The sequence below is a fragment of the Salmo trutta genome, chromosome 5, assembly GCF_901001165.1.
Source record: "Salmo trutta chromosome 5, fSalTru1.1, whole genome shotgun sequence".
Taxonomy (NCBI): domain Eukaryota; kingdom Metazoa; phylum Chordata; class Actinopteri; order Salmoniformes; family Salmonidae; genus Salmo; species Salmo trutta.
The window spans coordinates 51,887,815-51,905,908 of record NC_042961.1 but is presented as its reverse complement, the minus strand read 5'-3'; the positions used below and the strand labels follow the sequence as shown (position 1 = coordinate 51,905,908).

Here is an 18,094-nt window from a genome sequence, read left to right as displayed (position 1 = left end):
TTGGACTTCAGTTTATCGCTAACCTTATCACAGGAACTTTGAAGCACTAATTTACATAATCTGCATGCTGATCTTGGAATAAATTGACGATAGCAAAGATTCCATCTTTGACGAGGCCACATAAATGGAATAGGTACTAGCTAGCTTAATAGTTAATATTTGCGCGCTAGCTCTGCATATTCAGCTAGTGTGTGTGCGCGATTGACTGGATTAACCTCACGTCAGTTACGTTCATTGAGTGCCTTTCAAACAGTAGATACGACCCCTCTGTTACCTTGCCAACTAAGGAACTGGCAGTGGATCAAACCATTGTGAGGCAAAGGGTGGGGGGGTCGCAATCTTTTGAAACTTAAAAGCGCGCTATTAAGTGTCTATAATCAGCGCAATTGCTTTCATTGCGTATTATTAATGTTATTTAAATTACATAGTTATGTTTCAGTGGTATATTGGGGGGGACAAATCATATTTTCCCCAGGATGGGGGGTCGTGTCCCCCCCGGGATTTCCGCCCCTGATACTGTAATTATACTTCAATCATTTCATACATTTCAAAGGCTTTTATTGACAATTACATGAAGTGATGCAAAGAGTCAATATTTGCAGTGTTGACCCTTCTTTTTCAAGACCTCTGAAATCCGCCCTGGCATGCTGTCAATTAACTTCTGGGCCACATCCTGACTGATGGCAGCCCCTTCTTGCATAATGAATGCTTGGAGTTTGTCAGTATTTGTGGGGTTTTGTTTGTCCACCCGCCTCTTGAGGATTGACCACAAGTTCTCAATGGGATTAAGGTCTGGGGAGTTCCTGGCTATGGACCCAGAATGTTGATGTTTTGTTCCCCGAGCCACTTAGTTATCACTTTTGCCTTATGGCAAGGTGCTCCATCGTGCTAGAAAAGGCATTGCTCGTCACCAAACTGTTCCTGGATGGTTGGGAGAAGTTGCTCTCGGAGGATGTGTTGGTACCATTCTATATTCATGGCTGTGTTCTTAGGCAAAATTGTGAGTGAGCCCACTCCCTTGGCTGAGAAGCAACCCCACACATGAATGGTCTCAGGATGCTTTACTGTTGGCATGACACAGGACTGATGGTAGCGCTCACCTTGTCTTCTCCGGACAAGCTTTTTTCCGGATGTCCCAAACAATCGGAAAGTGGATTCAGAATATCAGTCTGTCACGGATGTTTTTCCTGGAGAGAAGTGGCTTCTTTGCTGCCCTTCTTGACATTTTGCTGCCCTTCCAAGAAATCATCAAATAACACTTTCTTCCAAAAACGGTTCTTAGGATGTTAAAGGATCTAGGTAGAACCCTTTGAATAACAAAGAACCCTTGTTTTTCAAAATGGGTACATACAATGCTTAAATATTTGTAGTCCATCCCAAGCTTCTGAAACAACCTCAGGTCATAACAATCTGCACCTAGTTCCTCTAGTCAAGGACTCCATAGTCTAAAAGTCAGTAATCTGAATAGTAGCAGAATTAGCCTAGTCCTGATTTAATTAAAGCTCTGTCTGGGAAACCGCCCCATAATGTTGTGTAAAATATGTTCTATTTAATTATCTGGTCAACAAAATCAACAGGCACTCACCAGAAAATGAAGCCATCTTCTCATGAAGACAAGTATCCTCTACTCAAATGACAGACCGTCAACTTCAAACTACATAAACATTTTTCAAGCAGTGTTTTATCAAGGATATTCCACACGCATCTGCACAATATGTTTAATGACGTGTAAAGGTTTTCTGCTATGAGGATCGAAGGGCATGGTCCGGCTATACGTGGTATTCCATGAAGATGTTCCTTTCTCGTTGCCTTCGTTCACTCCGCTTTACAGATTTGAGACAACTGGTAAGGTTTAAGCAATATCTCCATTTTAGAGGGGCCTGTGTGGTCCAGTGGTTGAAGCCACGTGATGTACAGAGGCTACCAGATCGGCATGGGTTCAAGTCTGACCCATGCACTTCTGACTTGCTCTTCACTTCTAAATCTTCTGCACACATTTTGACAATATTTTTAATTGACATATTTATCTCTAGATAACTATTGTCCTAGATAACTATTATACACATTAGACACAAGTAAATATATTAATGTCTTATTTTATTGATTTGGTGATAACACCCACCCGTAGCACGCGCTTCAGCAGGTATATTTCACTGGTCATCCCCAAAGCCAACACCTCTTTGGCCGCCTTTCCTTACAGTTCTCTGCTGCCAATGACTGGAACGAATTATACTTGTGTGCTATTGTTTGTACAGATGAATGTGGTACCTTCAGGCGTTTGGAAATTGCTCCCAAGGATGAACCAGACTTGTGGAGGTCAACAAATTTTCTTGGCTGATTTCTTTTGATTTTCCTATGATGTCAAGCAAAGAGGTACTGAGTTTGAAGGTTAGCCTTGAAATACATCCACAGGTACACCTCCAATTGACTAAAATGATGTCAATTAGCCTATCAGAAGCTTCTAAAGCCATGACATCATTTTATGGAATTGTCCAAGCTGTTTAAAGGCACAGTCAACTTAGTGTATGTAAACTTCTGACCCACTGGATTTGTGATACAGTGAATTATAAGTGAAATAATCTGTCTGTAAACAATTGTTGGAAAAATGACTTGTGTCATGCACAAAGTAGATGTCCTAACCGACTTGCCAAAACTATAGTTTGTTAACAAGAAATTTGTGGAGCGGTTGAAAAACGAGTTTTAATGACTCCAACCTAAGTATGTAAACTTCCGACTTCAACTGTATATACAAAAAATCCGCCCTTGGTCTGTTTATCTCTGTATTCTTGCAGGAATAGACTTTGACGGGAGTGGAGCCTTTCGCTTTGCTTCTTCCTCCTCTCTGCTTCAATAAAGAATGACCCCAACCCTTGTTTCAATCTGGGTTCATGACCCATAATCCCTGACCAAAGTTTACACCCCAAAAGTAATGATAGCAATATTTGCATTCCTGAATGGTTCATTAAGTAAATATATTATGATTTCTTGATTAAAAAAAATGCAGAATAGGCTGCGGAAGAAAATACATAATACAACAAAATATAAAAGAAAGTGACAAAACTGACTAACATTTACTGTATTTGATTAAATAAATGTCATACCTAAATGGTTAAATATATACAGTATAATGGTTTATTGATCACTAAGATATAATTCAGTGCCACACAGCAGAATATGATATGGTAGGAAAATACATGATACAACAAAATACAAAATGAAGTGTCAACTATAAAATGCAGTCAGTGTGAGATTTGGATTGAGGCTCATAAGATGATACAATGTAAAGTATAACATCAAAACCCAACACTGTCCACAATTTCCATCCTCCACTATGACACCAGGGGTGTCAAGCTACAACCAGATAATTTTCCTGGTCAGCTTATTAACTTTTACCTGAGCTTGTTGTGTGCAGTTAGAACACCTGTGTAGTAAAGGTTGTTAAATGTTAGCCTCACATGGTCACATCATCTTGCCTAAGACCTGAGGGCCTATTTAAGACAGTTAAAAGGTACATTTTACATGGAGAAGGCTATGACATCATTAACTTGTATGTTATGTTAGGAATATTGTCTTTTCTGAACAGTATATTTTGAAAAACGCTTTACCCCTCTGAATGCATGTAAATCCCAGTAAATCCCAGTGATTAGAAATGGACAGGTTCTTCATCCAGAAGGCAGCACAGATAATGTCAAACATAACTGGAGTACTAGGGAGAGTGCTGTCCTGTTCTGGTTGTGTTTGGAATCCTTAATTACACACCAGCCTGCTCTTGTCAGCATGTCTTCTCTTCCAGGTCCTTTACCAGGAAAGGGTCTGCTTCTCTCAGTACCTGGTAGAACTGCTCTTGGGCACAAGCTCCCTTCAACAAAACCATTTCCGTGAGGGCCTCATTCTTCAGTGTCTTGTTTTTTTTGCTGTCCACCTCCACCTTCTCGTCGTCATTCAGAACCCCTCGCTCCTGGAGAAGCAGGAGTATGGGCCGCAACAGTCCTATACGTTTCACCAAATCCACCTTGTGTTTCTTGATGAATTTACCATTTGTGTCCTGTCTCCTATTCATGTTCAATGGTTCTGCAATGGTACCATAGCTGGCTTGCTTTCCCAACTCTGTCTTTAACTGTTCTATCTCTCTATCCCTCTCCTTCACCTCTTTCATCCAGTATTTTCTCTCAACGTTTGTGTCATCATTGCTATCTTCTACCATCAAGGGATGTTTCTGTTGGTTTTCTTTGGGGGGTCCTGGACAGTCTGTCTGTGTCTGTCTGTCTATATTTGACAGACTGAGAGAGTCTGTCTGTGTCTGCTTATTAAGACAAGACTGTAGTCTTGTTATATCCTCATCCTTCTGTTTAAGGATTTCTTTCAGTTTTTTTATTTCATTCTGAAGGGACTCGTTGGATCTGCCATTTTCAATTGATAGACGTGAATAAAGTTTTTTAATTTTGTTCAAAATGTTTCCTTTCAGAGCGATCTTCTTCATCAACCTCTTGGTTGATATCGTTACAGAATCGATGGCATCTTGCTCCACGTAGAAATTCTCATATTCGTTTTTAAGAGACATGTCCTCTAATGTCTTGATAACCTCCCTGTTCTGCTCCTTGCATGGCTTGTTGTCATAGAGAACATGACACCGGTTTCCACATTTTCTTATCAAATGTTGAAATGTGTCTTTGAGATTCTGCTCAGTGAGGTCACGTTGAGCCAGTTTTTCCCCTTTTGTGAACAACACCACAGTATGATCCCATACTTTCTTGGTAAGCAGATACTCCAGTATATTCTGCTCACACTCATTAAAACTAGACTCTTCAGAGGTGGAGTCAATGACCAAGAGGACAGCATTAGGTCCGTCTTTAAATGACTTAACAGAGTTTTTAATCTGCTGCTTTATCGTCTTTTCACTATTATAGAGTCCAGACTTACTCCAGCCTGGAGTGCGGATCACAGTTATTTTCTGATGTCTTTTCTTCACACGTTGTTTATTACTGAATATCCAGAAAGAGAACTTCTTGTCAAGGATTATGTTTCCTACAGTACTTTTTCCAGCATGCCGACGTCCAATAAGCACAAAATCCAAACGATTAAACAGGACCTCTGGTGGTGGTTTAGTAGAGAAAAGACAAACAGAAAAACAGTGAGGTTTTATTTTGTAAAGTAATATGATAACAGACGGTATGATAGCTAATGGCATTATTTTTTCCTCCAAATCTGCAAACAGGAAACAGTATATGCAGTACATGCACAGCATTAGTTTATTCCTAGATTATAATGAAACGATTTAACATCTGCTGATTTAGATATAGTAGAAAGTATGCATGATTTAGGCCCCAATTCAATCACATAAAGACAAACCACTCTGCAGGTTCAATCAAAATTGTATTTGTGTCAAAATCGACGGATATGTCGGATATTGTCAATACGTTGGCTATTGACTCAACAACACACCTGTCTGTAAAATACAACATTAATATTCTAAGTGAATACGCAGTGTGTTATTACTTGTCTGTAATTGATTGAATTGGGGCCACAGGCATGATCATTTCTTAAAGGAGTAACATACCCTCTTCATCTAACTCTTCATTTGTAATTAAAGGATCCTCGTCAGTGGCTGGGGAGAGGACACAGACATGCATGGTTATTTATTATTTCATATGAATTCAACAATTATTTTGATTCAAAGTTTTGAATTTATGGTTGCAAGTAATGATAGAAATCTAGTACTGTCTGAAACATACATGTTTTACTTTGTCTGCCTCCCATACTGCATGTTATGTATGATTTTTGTCTAAAATCCACTGGATCCACAGGAAACACCACACATTCCAACTGATTGATGACAATGGCAACCGGGATCTTTATATCAAACTATGGAGAGAGGACACATTGGGAGTTAGTCATAAACTAAATGTAAAGAAAATGTCAACTTTTAGGTTTTTCACCCCAGTGCTTCACAAGGACTACAGAACCTGTGTTGTTTGGAGACCGCCAATCTGGCGCTTGTTGCAGTTTAATATTTCATATTTATTTTCAATAATAGAATAGGTTGTTATCAGTGCACAAATTGGACTGAATCAGTGTCAGGACAGTAAGAACAAGAAAAAACAAGGCTGTGACCTCAGCCATTTCCATTCGAAATAAACGCTCTGTAATGGAAATGGTAAAATAAATTGTTAACAGCATCAAGAGTAATGACTCCTAGATATTTTTTAGATGGTAACAATAGTAATCAAATGTTTATAATAATAATACTACTACTACTTATTAAACTAATTATAATGGCAGTATAATAATCAACTTTAGAAAATACATAGCAAACACATTATGTGAACGGGGCGGCAGGTTGCTGTTCACCTAGTGGTCTCGGGGAGTCGAACCAATCTGCTGATGTGCCCTTGAGCAAGGCACTTAACTATAATTGCTTCTGTAAATCGCTCTGGATAAGATTGCCAAAATGTAAAATGTACTGCATGTAGATCGTTCATGTTGAACTACACAAAATTATCTGTCCATTGTGTCACAATTCAAATGGGGTTCAGTTGGTAGAGCATGGTGTGTGCAAAGCCAGGGTTGTGGGTTCGATTCCCACGTGGGGCCAGTACAAAAAAATGCATGAAATTAAATGTATGAAATGTATGCATTCGCTACTGTAAGTTGCTCTGGATAAGAGTGTCTGCTAAATGACTAAAATGTAATGTAAATGTAATAGGTTCATTCTACTCAAGACAACAGTCTATTCAAATCTACACAGATTACACACCCAATTCTACAGAGAGTACACACGCTATTATTTCAGCCCTTTATTTGATATGTAGAATCAGCTGAAATGCATTCAGCTGTGTGTATAGAATATACTTAAGCTATATGGCCAATATACCACGGCTAAGGGCTGAACTGATGCACACGCAACGTGCATTGCCTGGATACATCACTTAGCCTTGGTATATTGGCCATATACTGTACCACAAACCCCCGAGGGGCGTTACTAACATAATTACAACATTAAACATAAATGTTTTGTCATACCAGTAGTATACAGCATTCAGACAATTTATATATCACTTTTAAAGGACCCAAAGTCACTTCACATTAGTTTAAAAGAAACACAAGAAGAAGAAAAAACTGTCCTCAAACCACCCAGTTTATAAATGTACATATAGCACTGTACACAATTTTCTGTACATTGTCTTGCAGAAAAATGGGGTCCATTCTACTCAGGAGCACCAATAGTCTCCAGAACCTACAGGTACTTGTCACGTCCTGACCAGTAAAAGGCGTTGTTTGTTATTGTAGTTTGGTCAGGGCATGGCAGGGGGTGTTTGTTTAGTGTGTTTCGGGGGGTTTTGGGCAATGTTCTATGTTAGTCTATTTCTATGTCTGTGTCTATTCATTCTATGTCTATGCTTAGTTTATTGGGTTGACCTTCAATTGGAGGCAGCTGTTCCTCGTTGCCTCTAATTGAAGGTCCTATTTAATAGGGGTATTTGTCCATTGGGATTTGTGGGTAGTTGTTTCTCCGTATAGTAATTTTGTCCTTACGGGACTGTTTTTCCGTCGTTGTTTTGTTTCAGTGTTTCTGTATCACGTGACTTCTAAATAAAGAAGAAGATGAGCACTCACATTCCCGCTGCGGTTTGGTCCGCTTTGTACGACGAACGTGACAGAACTACCCACCAACAACGGACCAAGCAGCGGAGGAAGGAGCAGCAGAGGAGCTCTTTGGATTCATGGACATGGGAGGAAATATTGGACGGAAAGGGATCCTACACATGGGAGGAGATCCAGGCTGGAAGGGATCGCCTCCCATGGGAACAGGTGGAGGCAGCCAGGAGAGCGGAGGCAGCAGGAGATTGGAGAGAACACTATGCTGGGACACTGCTGGCAAGGAAACCCGAGAGGCACCCCCAATAATTTGTTTGGGGGGGGGCACACGGGTAGGTTGGCTAGGCCAGGACTGGGACGTGAGCCAACTTCCCGTGCTTATTACGGGGAGCGATTGATCAAGAGAGCACCGTGCTATGCGGAAGTGCGCACGGTCTCGCCCATCCGCACGCCCAGTCCAGTACGTCCTGTTCCTGCTCCTCGCACTAGCCTTGAGGTGCGTGTCTCCAGTCTGGTACCTCCAGTACCAGCCCCACGCACCAGGCACCCAGTGCGCCTGCCCAGTCCAGTACGTCCTGTTCCTGCTCCTTGCACTAGCCTTGATGTGCGTGTCCCTAGTCTGGCGCCTCCAAAGCCAGCACCACGCACCAGGCCTCCAGTGCGTCAGCCCAGTCCAGTACGTCCTGTTCCTGCTCCTCGCACTAGCCCTGTGGTGCGCGTTACCAGTCTGGCGCCTCCAAAGCCAGCACCACGCACCAGGCCTCCAGTGCGTCAGCCCAGTCCAGTACGTCCTGTTCCTGCTCCTCGCACTAGCCTTAGGGTGCGTGTCTCCAGTCTGGTACCTCCAGTTCAAGCCTCACGCACCAGGCTTCCAGTGGATCAGCCAAGTCCAGTTCGTCCTGCTCCTGCCCCTCGCACTAGCCCTGTGGTGCGTGTAAATAGTCTGGCGCCTCCAAAGCCAGCCCCACGCATCAGGCCTTCAGTGCCCAATCCCCGTCCAGAGCTTCCGACGACAGTACCCCATCCAGAGCTTCCGACGATCATTCCCCGTCTACAGCTTCCGGCGACAGTTCCCGTCCAGAGCTTCCGGAGACAGTTCCCCATCCAGAGCTTCCAGCGACAGTTCCCCGTCCAGAGCTTCTGGCGACAGTGCCCCGTCCAGTACTTCCGGCGATGTTCTACAGTCCGGAGCCTGCAGAGACGGCCCACAGTACGGAGCCTGTAGAGACGGTCTACAGTCCGGAGCCTGCAGAGATGGCCTACAGTCCGGAGCCTGCAGAGTCGCCCTACAGTCCAGAACCGGCGCAGCCAGAGTCGCCCTACAGTCCGGAGCCGGCGCAGCCAGAGTCGCCCTACAGTCCGGAGCCGGCGCAGCCAGAGTCACCCTACAGTCCGGAACCGGCGCAGCCAGAGTCGCCCTACAGTCCGGAACCGGCGCAGCCAGAGTCGCCCTACAGTCCGGAGCTCCCAGAGTCGCCCTCCAGTCCGGAGCTCCCAGAGCCGCCCTCCAGTCCGGAGCTCCCGGAGTCGCCCTCCAGTCCGGAGCTCCCGGAGTCGCCCTCCAGTCCGGAGCTCCCGGAGCCGCCCTCCAGTCCGGAGCTCCCAGAGTCGCCCTCCAGTTCGGAGCTCCCAGAGTCGCCCTCCAGTCCTGAGCTCCCAGAGTCGCCCTCCAGTCCTGAGCTCCCAGAGTCGCCCTCCAGTCCTGAGCTCCCAGAGTCGCCCTCCAGTCCTGAGCTCCCAGAGTCGCCCTCCAGTCCGGAGCTCCCAGAGTCGCCCTCCAGTCTGAGGTCTCCAGCGACGCGCCTTAGCCCTGAGCCTTCAGCGGGGGTGGACAGGTTAGGTTGGGGACTAGGGCCGGAGCCTGAGCCACCTCCATAGTAGGAGGATTTGGGGGGGGGGTGTAGCACAAGAACCGTCGGTGACGGTGGCCACCCTCCCTTCCCTCCCTTTAGTTTGGGATTATTTTGGTTTTGGGGTTTATTTTTGTTTTTGTTTGAGGTGCATCCGGGGTCTGCACCTTTTGGGGGGGGGGGTACTGTCACGTCCTGACCAGTAAAAGGGGTTGTTTGTTATTGTAGTTTGGTCAGGGCGTGGCAGGGGTTGTTTTTTTTTGTGTGTTTCGGGTTTTTTTGGGCAATGTTCTATGTTAGTCTATTTCTATGTCTGTGTCTAATCATTCTATGTATATGCTTAGTTTATTGGGTTGACCTTCAATTGGAGGCAGCTGTTCCTCGTTGCCTCTAATTGAAGGTCCTATTTAATAGGAGTATTTGTTCATTGGGATTTGTGGGTAGTTGTTTCTCCGTGTAGTCACTTTGTCCTTGCGGGACTGTTTTTCCGTCGTTGTTTTGTTTCAGTGTTTCTGTATCACGTAACTTCTAAATAAAGAAGAAGATGAGCACTCACATTCCCGCTGCGGTTTGGTCCACTTTGTACGACGAACGTGACAGTACTGTGACGTAGGATTCTTGCTATAGTCATGAGAACCTTAAAGGTACAATTTAAAATTATTCATGTGATTTACCTTTTTTGTCTTTAAAATCTATAATAAATAGCAGAAACTATTGTACACTCACTCCTTCGCTCTACCACTACAGGCCACCTTGTCATTTCAAGAATCAAGCTCCGGAGCGTCGACAACAGCGCCTTCTCCAGGGTTGTACCCAGACTCTGAAACTCCCTCCATCGCTCTATTTCAGTCCCATCTCAAGACCCATCTCTTCACCATGGCCTACCCATAACCCCCTGTCGAACACGGCCACTGTCTTTCTTGCTCTGCCTGTACACACTTAGAAAATAATGTTCTTCAATGTTTCTTTGGTAAAGGTGATGGTTTTATGTGGAACCCTAGAATTTACTAAACCATCTTATTATAGTCCCAAGGTCAGCCATGTTTGTCATCCATGGTTTGCCTGTACTATGATAAGAGTTTTTGTAAAACAATGAATGGCCAGACACAAATATTGTCTCCCCTACAAGTATAGTCAGAGTAATCAAAATGACGTTGAAAATACGTCTATAATATGTATTTTCCCAGATATTGAAGGTATTCAATTTAGGTTCAGAGTGAAAGGTGAAGGGATGTAATCTCTGGATGTTAAAATCAGGTTTATTTTCAGTTCTGAATGAAAGTTGAAAAGATGCTATGATTGGTTCAGATTTGGTCTGAACTGGATCAAAAAACAACATCTGCGGACGTGTAAATCAAGGCCGGTTGGGACTGCACCAAAAAACAAGTCCGGACAGGACAGAAAAAAGACGTCCACAAGGCGTTAGCGTCGGTCCATTAATACTGAGGTATACAGCAAGGATGAGCAACTACAGTCCTCGGGGGCCGGAGTGGTGTCACACTTTTTCCCGTCCCTAATCAACACAGCTGATTAAACTAATTGCATTCTAAACTGAAGATCATGATTAGTTGGTTTCAGATGTGTTAGTGTGACACCAATCAGGCCCCAGAGGACAGTGTTGCCTGAAATGCAATTTTAGGAATCCCATCTGTGGTAGGCCTACCATTTGTAAAACACCCCCAAAAAATATGGCCGGTCTGGACACAAACAAAAGACCTCAGCCCGTGCTTTAATTTTTATAGGCAAGTCAGCTAGGAACAAATTCTTATATTCAATGACAGCCTGGGAACAGCAGGTTAACTGCCTGTTCAGAACAACACAGCTCGGGGATTTGAACTTGCAACCTTTCGGTTAATAGTCCAACGCTCTAACCACTAGGCTACCCTGCCGCCCCTGCTGCATACTGGGGTGTAGCCTACCATGTCCCCTGCAATGGAACTTTATGAATTCCCATCCATGTGTTACGCCCACCATTTGTAAAACAGGCTGTTGCGTTGGCTTTATTAGTCCTGATTCCTGTGACTAATCAATTTGGTTATTTAAGCTCTAAATATCAGTTACCCAACTTTATCAGGAGGAGCCTATTTGCAATGTGTTTACACAGCGGGAAAGGCAGAAGTATTTTATTTTTCACTATGATCAGCTTGTAAAAAATGTACAGATACAAACTTGAAACCACTGATCATGACAATTTAGCCCACGAGATGAAACTCGTACACAGCAGTTGTGAGTAGCCTGATTGTCCATTCCATATTGTCCATTTTACTTTGACCTGTCCTGTTATTAGGATATGTTTAACATGTCAGCACATTTTGTATTTGATTGGGCGCCATTTAGGTTAGCCTATGAAACCTGCATGATGTAAAAAGTTTGTCTCTTTACATTATCATACATTTTTATCTCCAGCCTGTAGGATACAGAAAAGGCCACATACTCTTTCTACCATATCCTCTATCTGCTACATGATTTATGTTAGAATTCTTTTTCGACGGAATGTAAGTCATTCATACAGAGTGACTTATAGGAGCTAGTAGTGTTAAGTTACTTCCTCAAGGGAACATCTGTTTTTCACCTAGTCAGCTCGGGGATTCTAACCAGCGACCTTTTGGTTACTTGCCCAACACTTTTAAGCCACCTGCTGCCTCTACATTGTAATTATCACACACATTGCATGTTCTTACACACAATAATGTTCTACTGTATAAAGTACCAAATAACGGTTCTTTGGCTTGGAGTCATAGTGGATCCCTTTAAAAATAGAACTAACTATACAGTAGTGAGTCTACATGCAAAAGTGAAATTGGTGTATTTATGCTGTTTTTCAAATGCACAGATCACTTTATACATCTTCCCAAAGAAAGAACCGGTAGTTTGAAAACTTTGCATAATAATTCTCTCATGTTGATTTGTTGACAATATAACACCAAAATAACACCCTCTGTCTGGGAAAACGCCAAATAATGTTATATAAAATATGTTCTATTTAATTATCTGTTCAACACAATCAACAGGCACTCACCAGATAATGAAGCCATCTTCTCATGAAGCCAAGTATCCTCTACTATAACAGAACATTAACGCAAAACTTTATACCGTTTTTTAAAGCAATGTTTTATGACGGATATTCCACATGCATCTGCACAATCTGTTCAGCTGTGTCTAAACGTGTTCTGCTATGATGAAGGAATGGCGCGTAGACACCTGTATGTTAAAATCTCTCTCTCCTCCACCACCCATCTCGGGTCTCTCTCTTGTCTTTTGGCTGCACGTTTCATTCCAAGGACATGTTCCCTTCACTTTGCCTTCGTTCACTCCACTTCACAGATCTGAGATTACTGGTAAGGTGTAAGCAATAGCTCCATCTAGTTTCCGACACATTGCTTTCACATATCCAGTCCTATCAGATCTGTGAAGGGAGTAAACTAGAGTAGACGGGAGGGAACATCTTTCTGGCATGAAGCACAGCTATTTTTACCCCAGTTCTCTCTGTAGTTCCCTGTAGTCACGTGACTTCTCATATCCCCACAGACATGTTGTGGTTTGTCACATCATGAAAACAGAAACAAATGCTACACTCTGATCATAAAACTGCGCTTAGAGCACAAATACAAATTACTTTGTTACTTATTTGCATGTGTAGATAATGGTTTCAGAAATAGAAGTATAGGATTCTAAGTATTGGATAATTATTTTGGATAAGCCTTGGATATTTAAAGATACAATAGTGTAATCTGATTAAGTTGTTGTTTTGGCACATTTTTAATCCTTGTTTTGATACAGTTAGGCATGGTACCACAGATCAGTTGTTTTTATTCATTTGATGCCCTGTGCTTCAGAGAAAAACAGGGACTTTTCATAAAGCAGTTAACTGGAATAGAGGGGCCTGTGTGGTCCGGTGTTTACATCTGTTGAATGTACAGAGGCTACCAAAGTCCACATGGGTTTGAGTCTGACCCTTGCACTTCTGACTAGCATACTCCCATAAACCTGGGGTAGGCCATCATTGTAAGTAAGAATTTGTTCTTAACTGACTTGCCTAGTTATATAAAGGTTAAATAAAAAAATAAAACAATTTAAACCTGCACATATGCACTCAGGAACGCACAGATCTCAAATTTTGGGGTTTGGCAATATTTTTTACTGATACAGTATACTTATCCTAGATAACTATTATCCTGGATAACTATTATACTCAGAAGACACACGCAATTATATTAATGTCTTCTTTTTAACATTTGATTTCAGGGATGTAAGTATTTTTCTTTTTAGTGCCATAAAGGTTCCATTTAGAACCTTATGAGCATGGCTCTTTACAGAACCTTTAAAAAAGATATAACACCAACAAGGGTTCTGCCATCGTTACGAGTCAAATAACCCTTATTTGGCGCTACATAGAACCATTTGTTTAAGACTAGTTCCTCAGAAATATTTGACCAGAGTTGGTTTAGAATGGCTTTCTACCATCTTCTAATAGTGACTTCTCATACAGAAACGTCTGCAAAGGTCTGCAAAGCATCTTTGTGCAGGTGCAAGGATACACATCGACCAACAGTCTCACCACATTGTAGGGTATGTTTCATGAAGACGAAGACAGTGCTGTGCTACTTGTGTAACAAACTGTACTTTCACTTTGAGCCACTTAATTTCATCATGCTTCCTTTTCAAGATATAAAATAAACTCACTCCGAGGGGAAAAGCAGATACTGTTAGAGTAGGTTATGTTTAGAACAAGGGTTAAGGTACGGGTTAGATTTAGAATAAGGGTTAGGTTTAGAATAAGGGTTAGGTTTAGAATAAGGGTTAGGTTTAGAATAAGGGTTAGGCTTAGAATAAGGGTTAGGTTTAGAATAAGGGTTAGGTTTAGAATAAGAGTTAGGTTTAGTATAAGGGTTAGGTTTAGGGCCTTTGATGGGCTCTCCAAGGGGAAAAGAGGATACTGTTAGCCTGGCTGAAACGCAGACCAAATGCCACAGAGAGAGGAGCGAGTCTGGAGGACTTTGAGTTTGGTACCTGCCAGGCTACTTTTAGCGAGACTGTCTCACCACAAGGCTTGCAAAGAGGGCAGATGGGAAACTAGCACTGACCTGCACAACTAAGAACTGTAGAGAAGTATCATTTTGACAGCATGCATCAATCCATTTTACTGAATAGAAATCAATGTTGGCATACAAGATAACGCAAGAAAAGATTATTTGATTTTGAAAGATCTTATACTGTATATTGTGATAAAAACACAGTAATTGATAACATACAATGATATTTATGTTATTCTTTTTAATTTGTTTTATAGAAGTATTTTTCTGGCATAGAAGTCAAAAGAGAAAACAAAACAAGGACTTTTAACATTTCATCAACTTCAATAAAAGTTGCATATTGTGGTTAAAAATGTAAATATCTTGTCATGCAACATGATCATATATTGAACCATGTATTGATATTCATGCCCATTCTATAAACTGTTGTTTAGATTGAACTACACTGATAGTTAGAAAATGTTGCCTCTTTTGTGAAACTACATGATCCATGTGTAATAACAAAAATGACAAAACAAGTCCAATCTCTAAACTGTTGCTGGGCTGTAACTAGGCTGTAATTGGGCTGTAATTGGACCGTCTCCTATGTTGCTCAGGGCTTGACAGTAAGCTGGGCCTGTCCAAACACCTGTCTGAAGCCCCGTTTATACCTGCCACTAATGTAGCGGACATGAGTCGGTCATGGTCACATGATGAGGTAGCCCCGGCTGCGAACTTCAAAAACAATGTCTGGTTAAGACATATTGATGTCATAAGTGTTAAAGGAATTTATATCTTTGATGATAATAATCAATAATCAATTCGCCTTGACTAATGCCCAAGGTTTGTAAGACAATGGGTTAAAATAATTAGGCAAGGACTCAGCTTTCTGCAAAAGGTTTCTGTAGCTTTATTCATGAGAACGTTCTGAGGTCAGGATAACAAAACAGTCATTATATAGTTCTTGCTTTCTTACGCACATGCATTTACACACAAACTGTTGGTGACCTGCATCCCCCATAGACTTCTCACACTGTTTATCACTATCCCGAGCTCAGCCTGTTCTTTTCCCTCAAGGTTAGAAATGCTTTGAAGCTTTCCCTCCCTGGACCATCTGTCTCCTGGTGCCCCTCCTAATTGCATACACACATTTCTTTCCCTATCCCGTGGTTCCTGGACTTTACAGAACTAATCAAACTAATCGATCCCTACATTGATCATTACATTGATTATTCATTAACCATGCTGTATGACTAATGATTCATCATGGTCTGTTGATTCATTTACCTTTAATAGATAATTCTCTTATCAATAAGTCAGTGGTGCCACCTGTTAATGATTTTAGAAGGCGGGTAATTATGATTTAAATGGTTTCACAGTCCAAATCAGTCTACACTTGAGAGATATCCAGACACAATGCGTGCCTGATTACCTCCAGAGTTGGAAAGGAAGATCTGATCACAAATGGTGTTTTAATCGTCTACACCTGTATAAAAATGGGCACAATCAGAATGTGGAAAACTAAATAAAGCTGTCCCAACAGCAGAGTCCCAACAGCAGTCCCAACACCTTACCACTGCTACACATGGCTATCAGCGGAGCCTTGTCTGGCAGCGAAACAGTTCATTCAGCCCCATTTACTGCCTTTTAAAAAAACATAGCTGATATGGCTCTTGCTTAAACAAATGTGGTTTCTACTGACAATTGAGATGTACAAACTATGGCATAAGGGAACGACGAGGCAATCCGTTATTTTGATTAAGATATTAATGAGCGAGCTACAGTAAGACCAATGTTGTCAATATAACTATTTGTTCAGCACTTTTGAAATGTATAGTGACAGAATTCAGAACATGGGCTGTTCTTACAGTATTCTCCCTGTACACCAAGTCAGAACCGTAGGATATATAACTGGGGCATATAAGCAGACAATGAAATCTCTTACAATATTGGATGATAACATTTCTCTAAAACAGGCTATAGGCTACATGTGCACCACCAAGTCAGAACTGTAGGCGAAATTAAGAAGGGAAAAAATTCCAAGTTATTAGGATGAGGCACATGGGCTACTAACAGCTTACTACACAACATACACTTAGTATTTCTTTTTTAGCTACAGTATACATATCTCCCTGGCATATTACATAATTTATGCAGCAGCATACAATACATTTTTGGACTCACCTTGTTGTGCTTTACTCACTTCCTTCCAAACCACTCATTGTTGAATTTGAGATTTCCAAAGTTTTGTGTAATGTTTATGTCCAGTGGCCGATGAGCACCGATATGTTTTAGCTATAATTTCTCTTCATTATTACAGATTTGTGTGTGTATGTGTCTGTATGCAGGGAAACACCTTTTCCTCTCAGATGGTCCTGGTGAAATTTGATCATCATTCCAATCTTCTTCTGACATCTAGTGGCTTGTTTGGGTATTGAATTTACATGCGTACTGAAATTACTACTGCTTGTGGAGCAAAGGACCAGAGATATGGAGAAATCAGACAGAAGGAACACTTTGACAAACAGAACGCAGAGCCAGACAGAACACTTTGATAAACAGAACACAGAGCCAGACAGAACACTTTGACAAACAGAACACCGAGCCAGACATAACACTTTGACCAACAGAACACAGAGCCAGACAGAACACTTTGACAAACAGAACACAGAGTCAGACAGAACACTTTGACAAACAGAACACCGAGCCAGACATAACACTTTGACAAACTGAACACAGAGCCAGACAGAACACTTTGACAAACAGAACACAGAGCCAGACAGAACACTTTGACAAACAGAACACAGAGTCAAACAGAACACTTTGACAAACAGAACACAGAGTCAGGCAGAACACTTTGACAAACAGAACACAGAGTCAGGCAGAACACTTTGACAAACAGAACACAGAGCCAGACAGAACACTTTGACAAACAGAACACAGAGCCAGAGAGAACACTTAGATGATCAAAGAGCCAGATGGAACACTGAACCTAATAAGTAGAACACAGAGAGACAGAGCTGTATTCAGACTGGGTTCATGGTCCATAATCCCTGTCATAAACATACTATAATAATTTATACTTAACAAAATGTAGTCAACAACAACCAAAAAAATTCACATTTTTGAGGGATAATTTTTGCATACCTGAATTGATAGATACTTTATTGATCACGAATAAGAAATTCAGTGTCACAGCAGAATAGGCTATGGTAGGAAAATACAGTGCTGTGAAAAATTATTTGCCGCCTTTCTAATTTGCTCTAGTTTTGCATATTTTTGATACTGAATGTTATCAGATCTTCAACCAAACCCTAACATTAGATAAAGGGAAACTGAGTGAACAGTTAACACAACAATAACATACTTATTTAATTTATTTAATAAAAAAAGTTATGCAACACCCAATGCCCATGTGTGAAAAAGTAATTTCCCCCTTACACTCAAAAACTGGTTGTGCCACCTTTAGCGGCAATGACTCCAACCAAATTCTTCCTGTAGTTGTTGATCAGTCTCTCACATCGCTGTGGAGGAATTCTGGTCCACTCTTCCATGCAGAACTGCTTTAACTTCGCGACATGTGGGTTTTCAAGCATGAACTGCTCATTTCAAGTCCTGCCACAACATCTCAATAGG

General features: G+C 41.7%; 1 protein-coding gene across 1 annotated transcript; it reads right to left on the bottom strand.

The window, feature by feature from the left end:
- Positions 1-3,106: 3,106 nt before the first annotated feature.
- Positions 3,107-13,415, bottom strand: LOC115194444 (interaptin). The gene is made up of 4 exons (XM_029754141.1): positions 12,466-13,415; positions 5,733-5,862; positions 5,558-5,605; positions 3,107-5,091 (listed from the first exon to the last, which is right to left on the bottom strand). Exons 1-4 carry the CDS (start codon positions 12,487-12,489, stop codon positions 3,773-3,775), a joined length of 1,521 nt encoding a protein of 506 aa, XP_029610001.1. The 5' UTR covers positions 12,490-13,415; the 3' UTR covers positions 3,107-3,772.
- Positions 13,416-18,094: the final 4,679 nt, after the last annotated feature.

Coding starts and splice junctions, on each gene's coding strand:
- LOC115194444 (XM_029754141.1), bottom strand. CDS start 12,489: ATGAGAAGATGGCTTCATTATCTG. Junction 5,863..12,465: donor GAAGATGGCTTCATTATCTG/GTGAGTGCCTGT, acceptor CTCTCTCCATAG/TTTGATATAAAGATCCCGGT. Junction 5,606..5,732: donor AGGCAGACAAAGTAAAACAT/GTATGTTTCAGA, acceptor TCCTCTCCCCAG/CCACTGACGAGGATCCTTTA.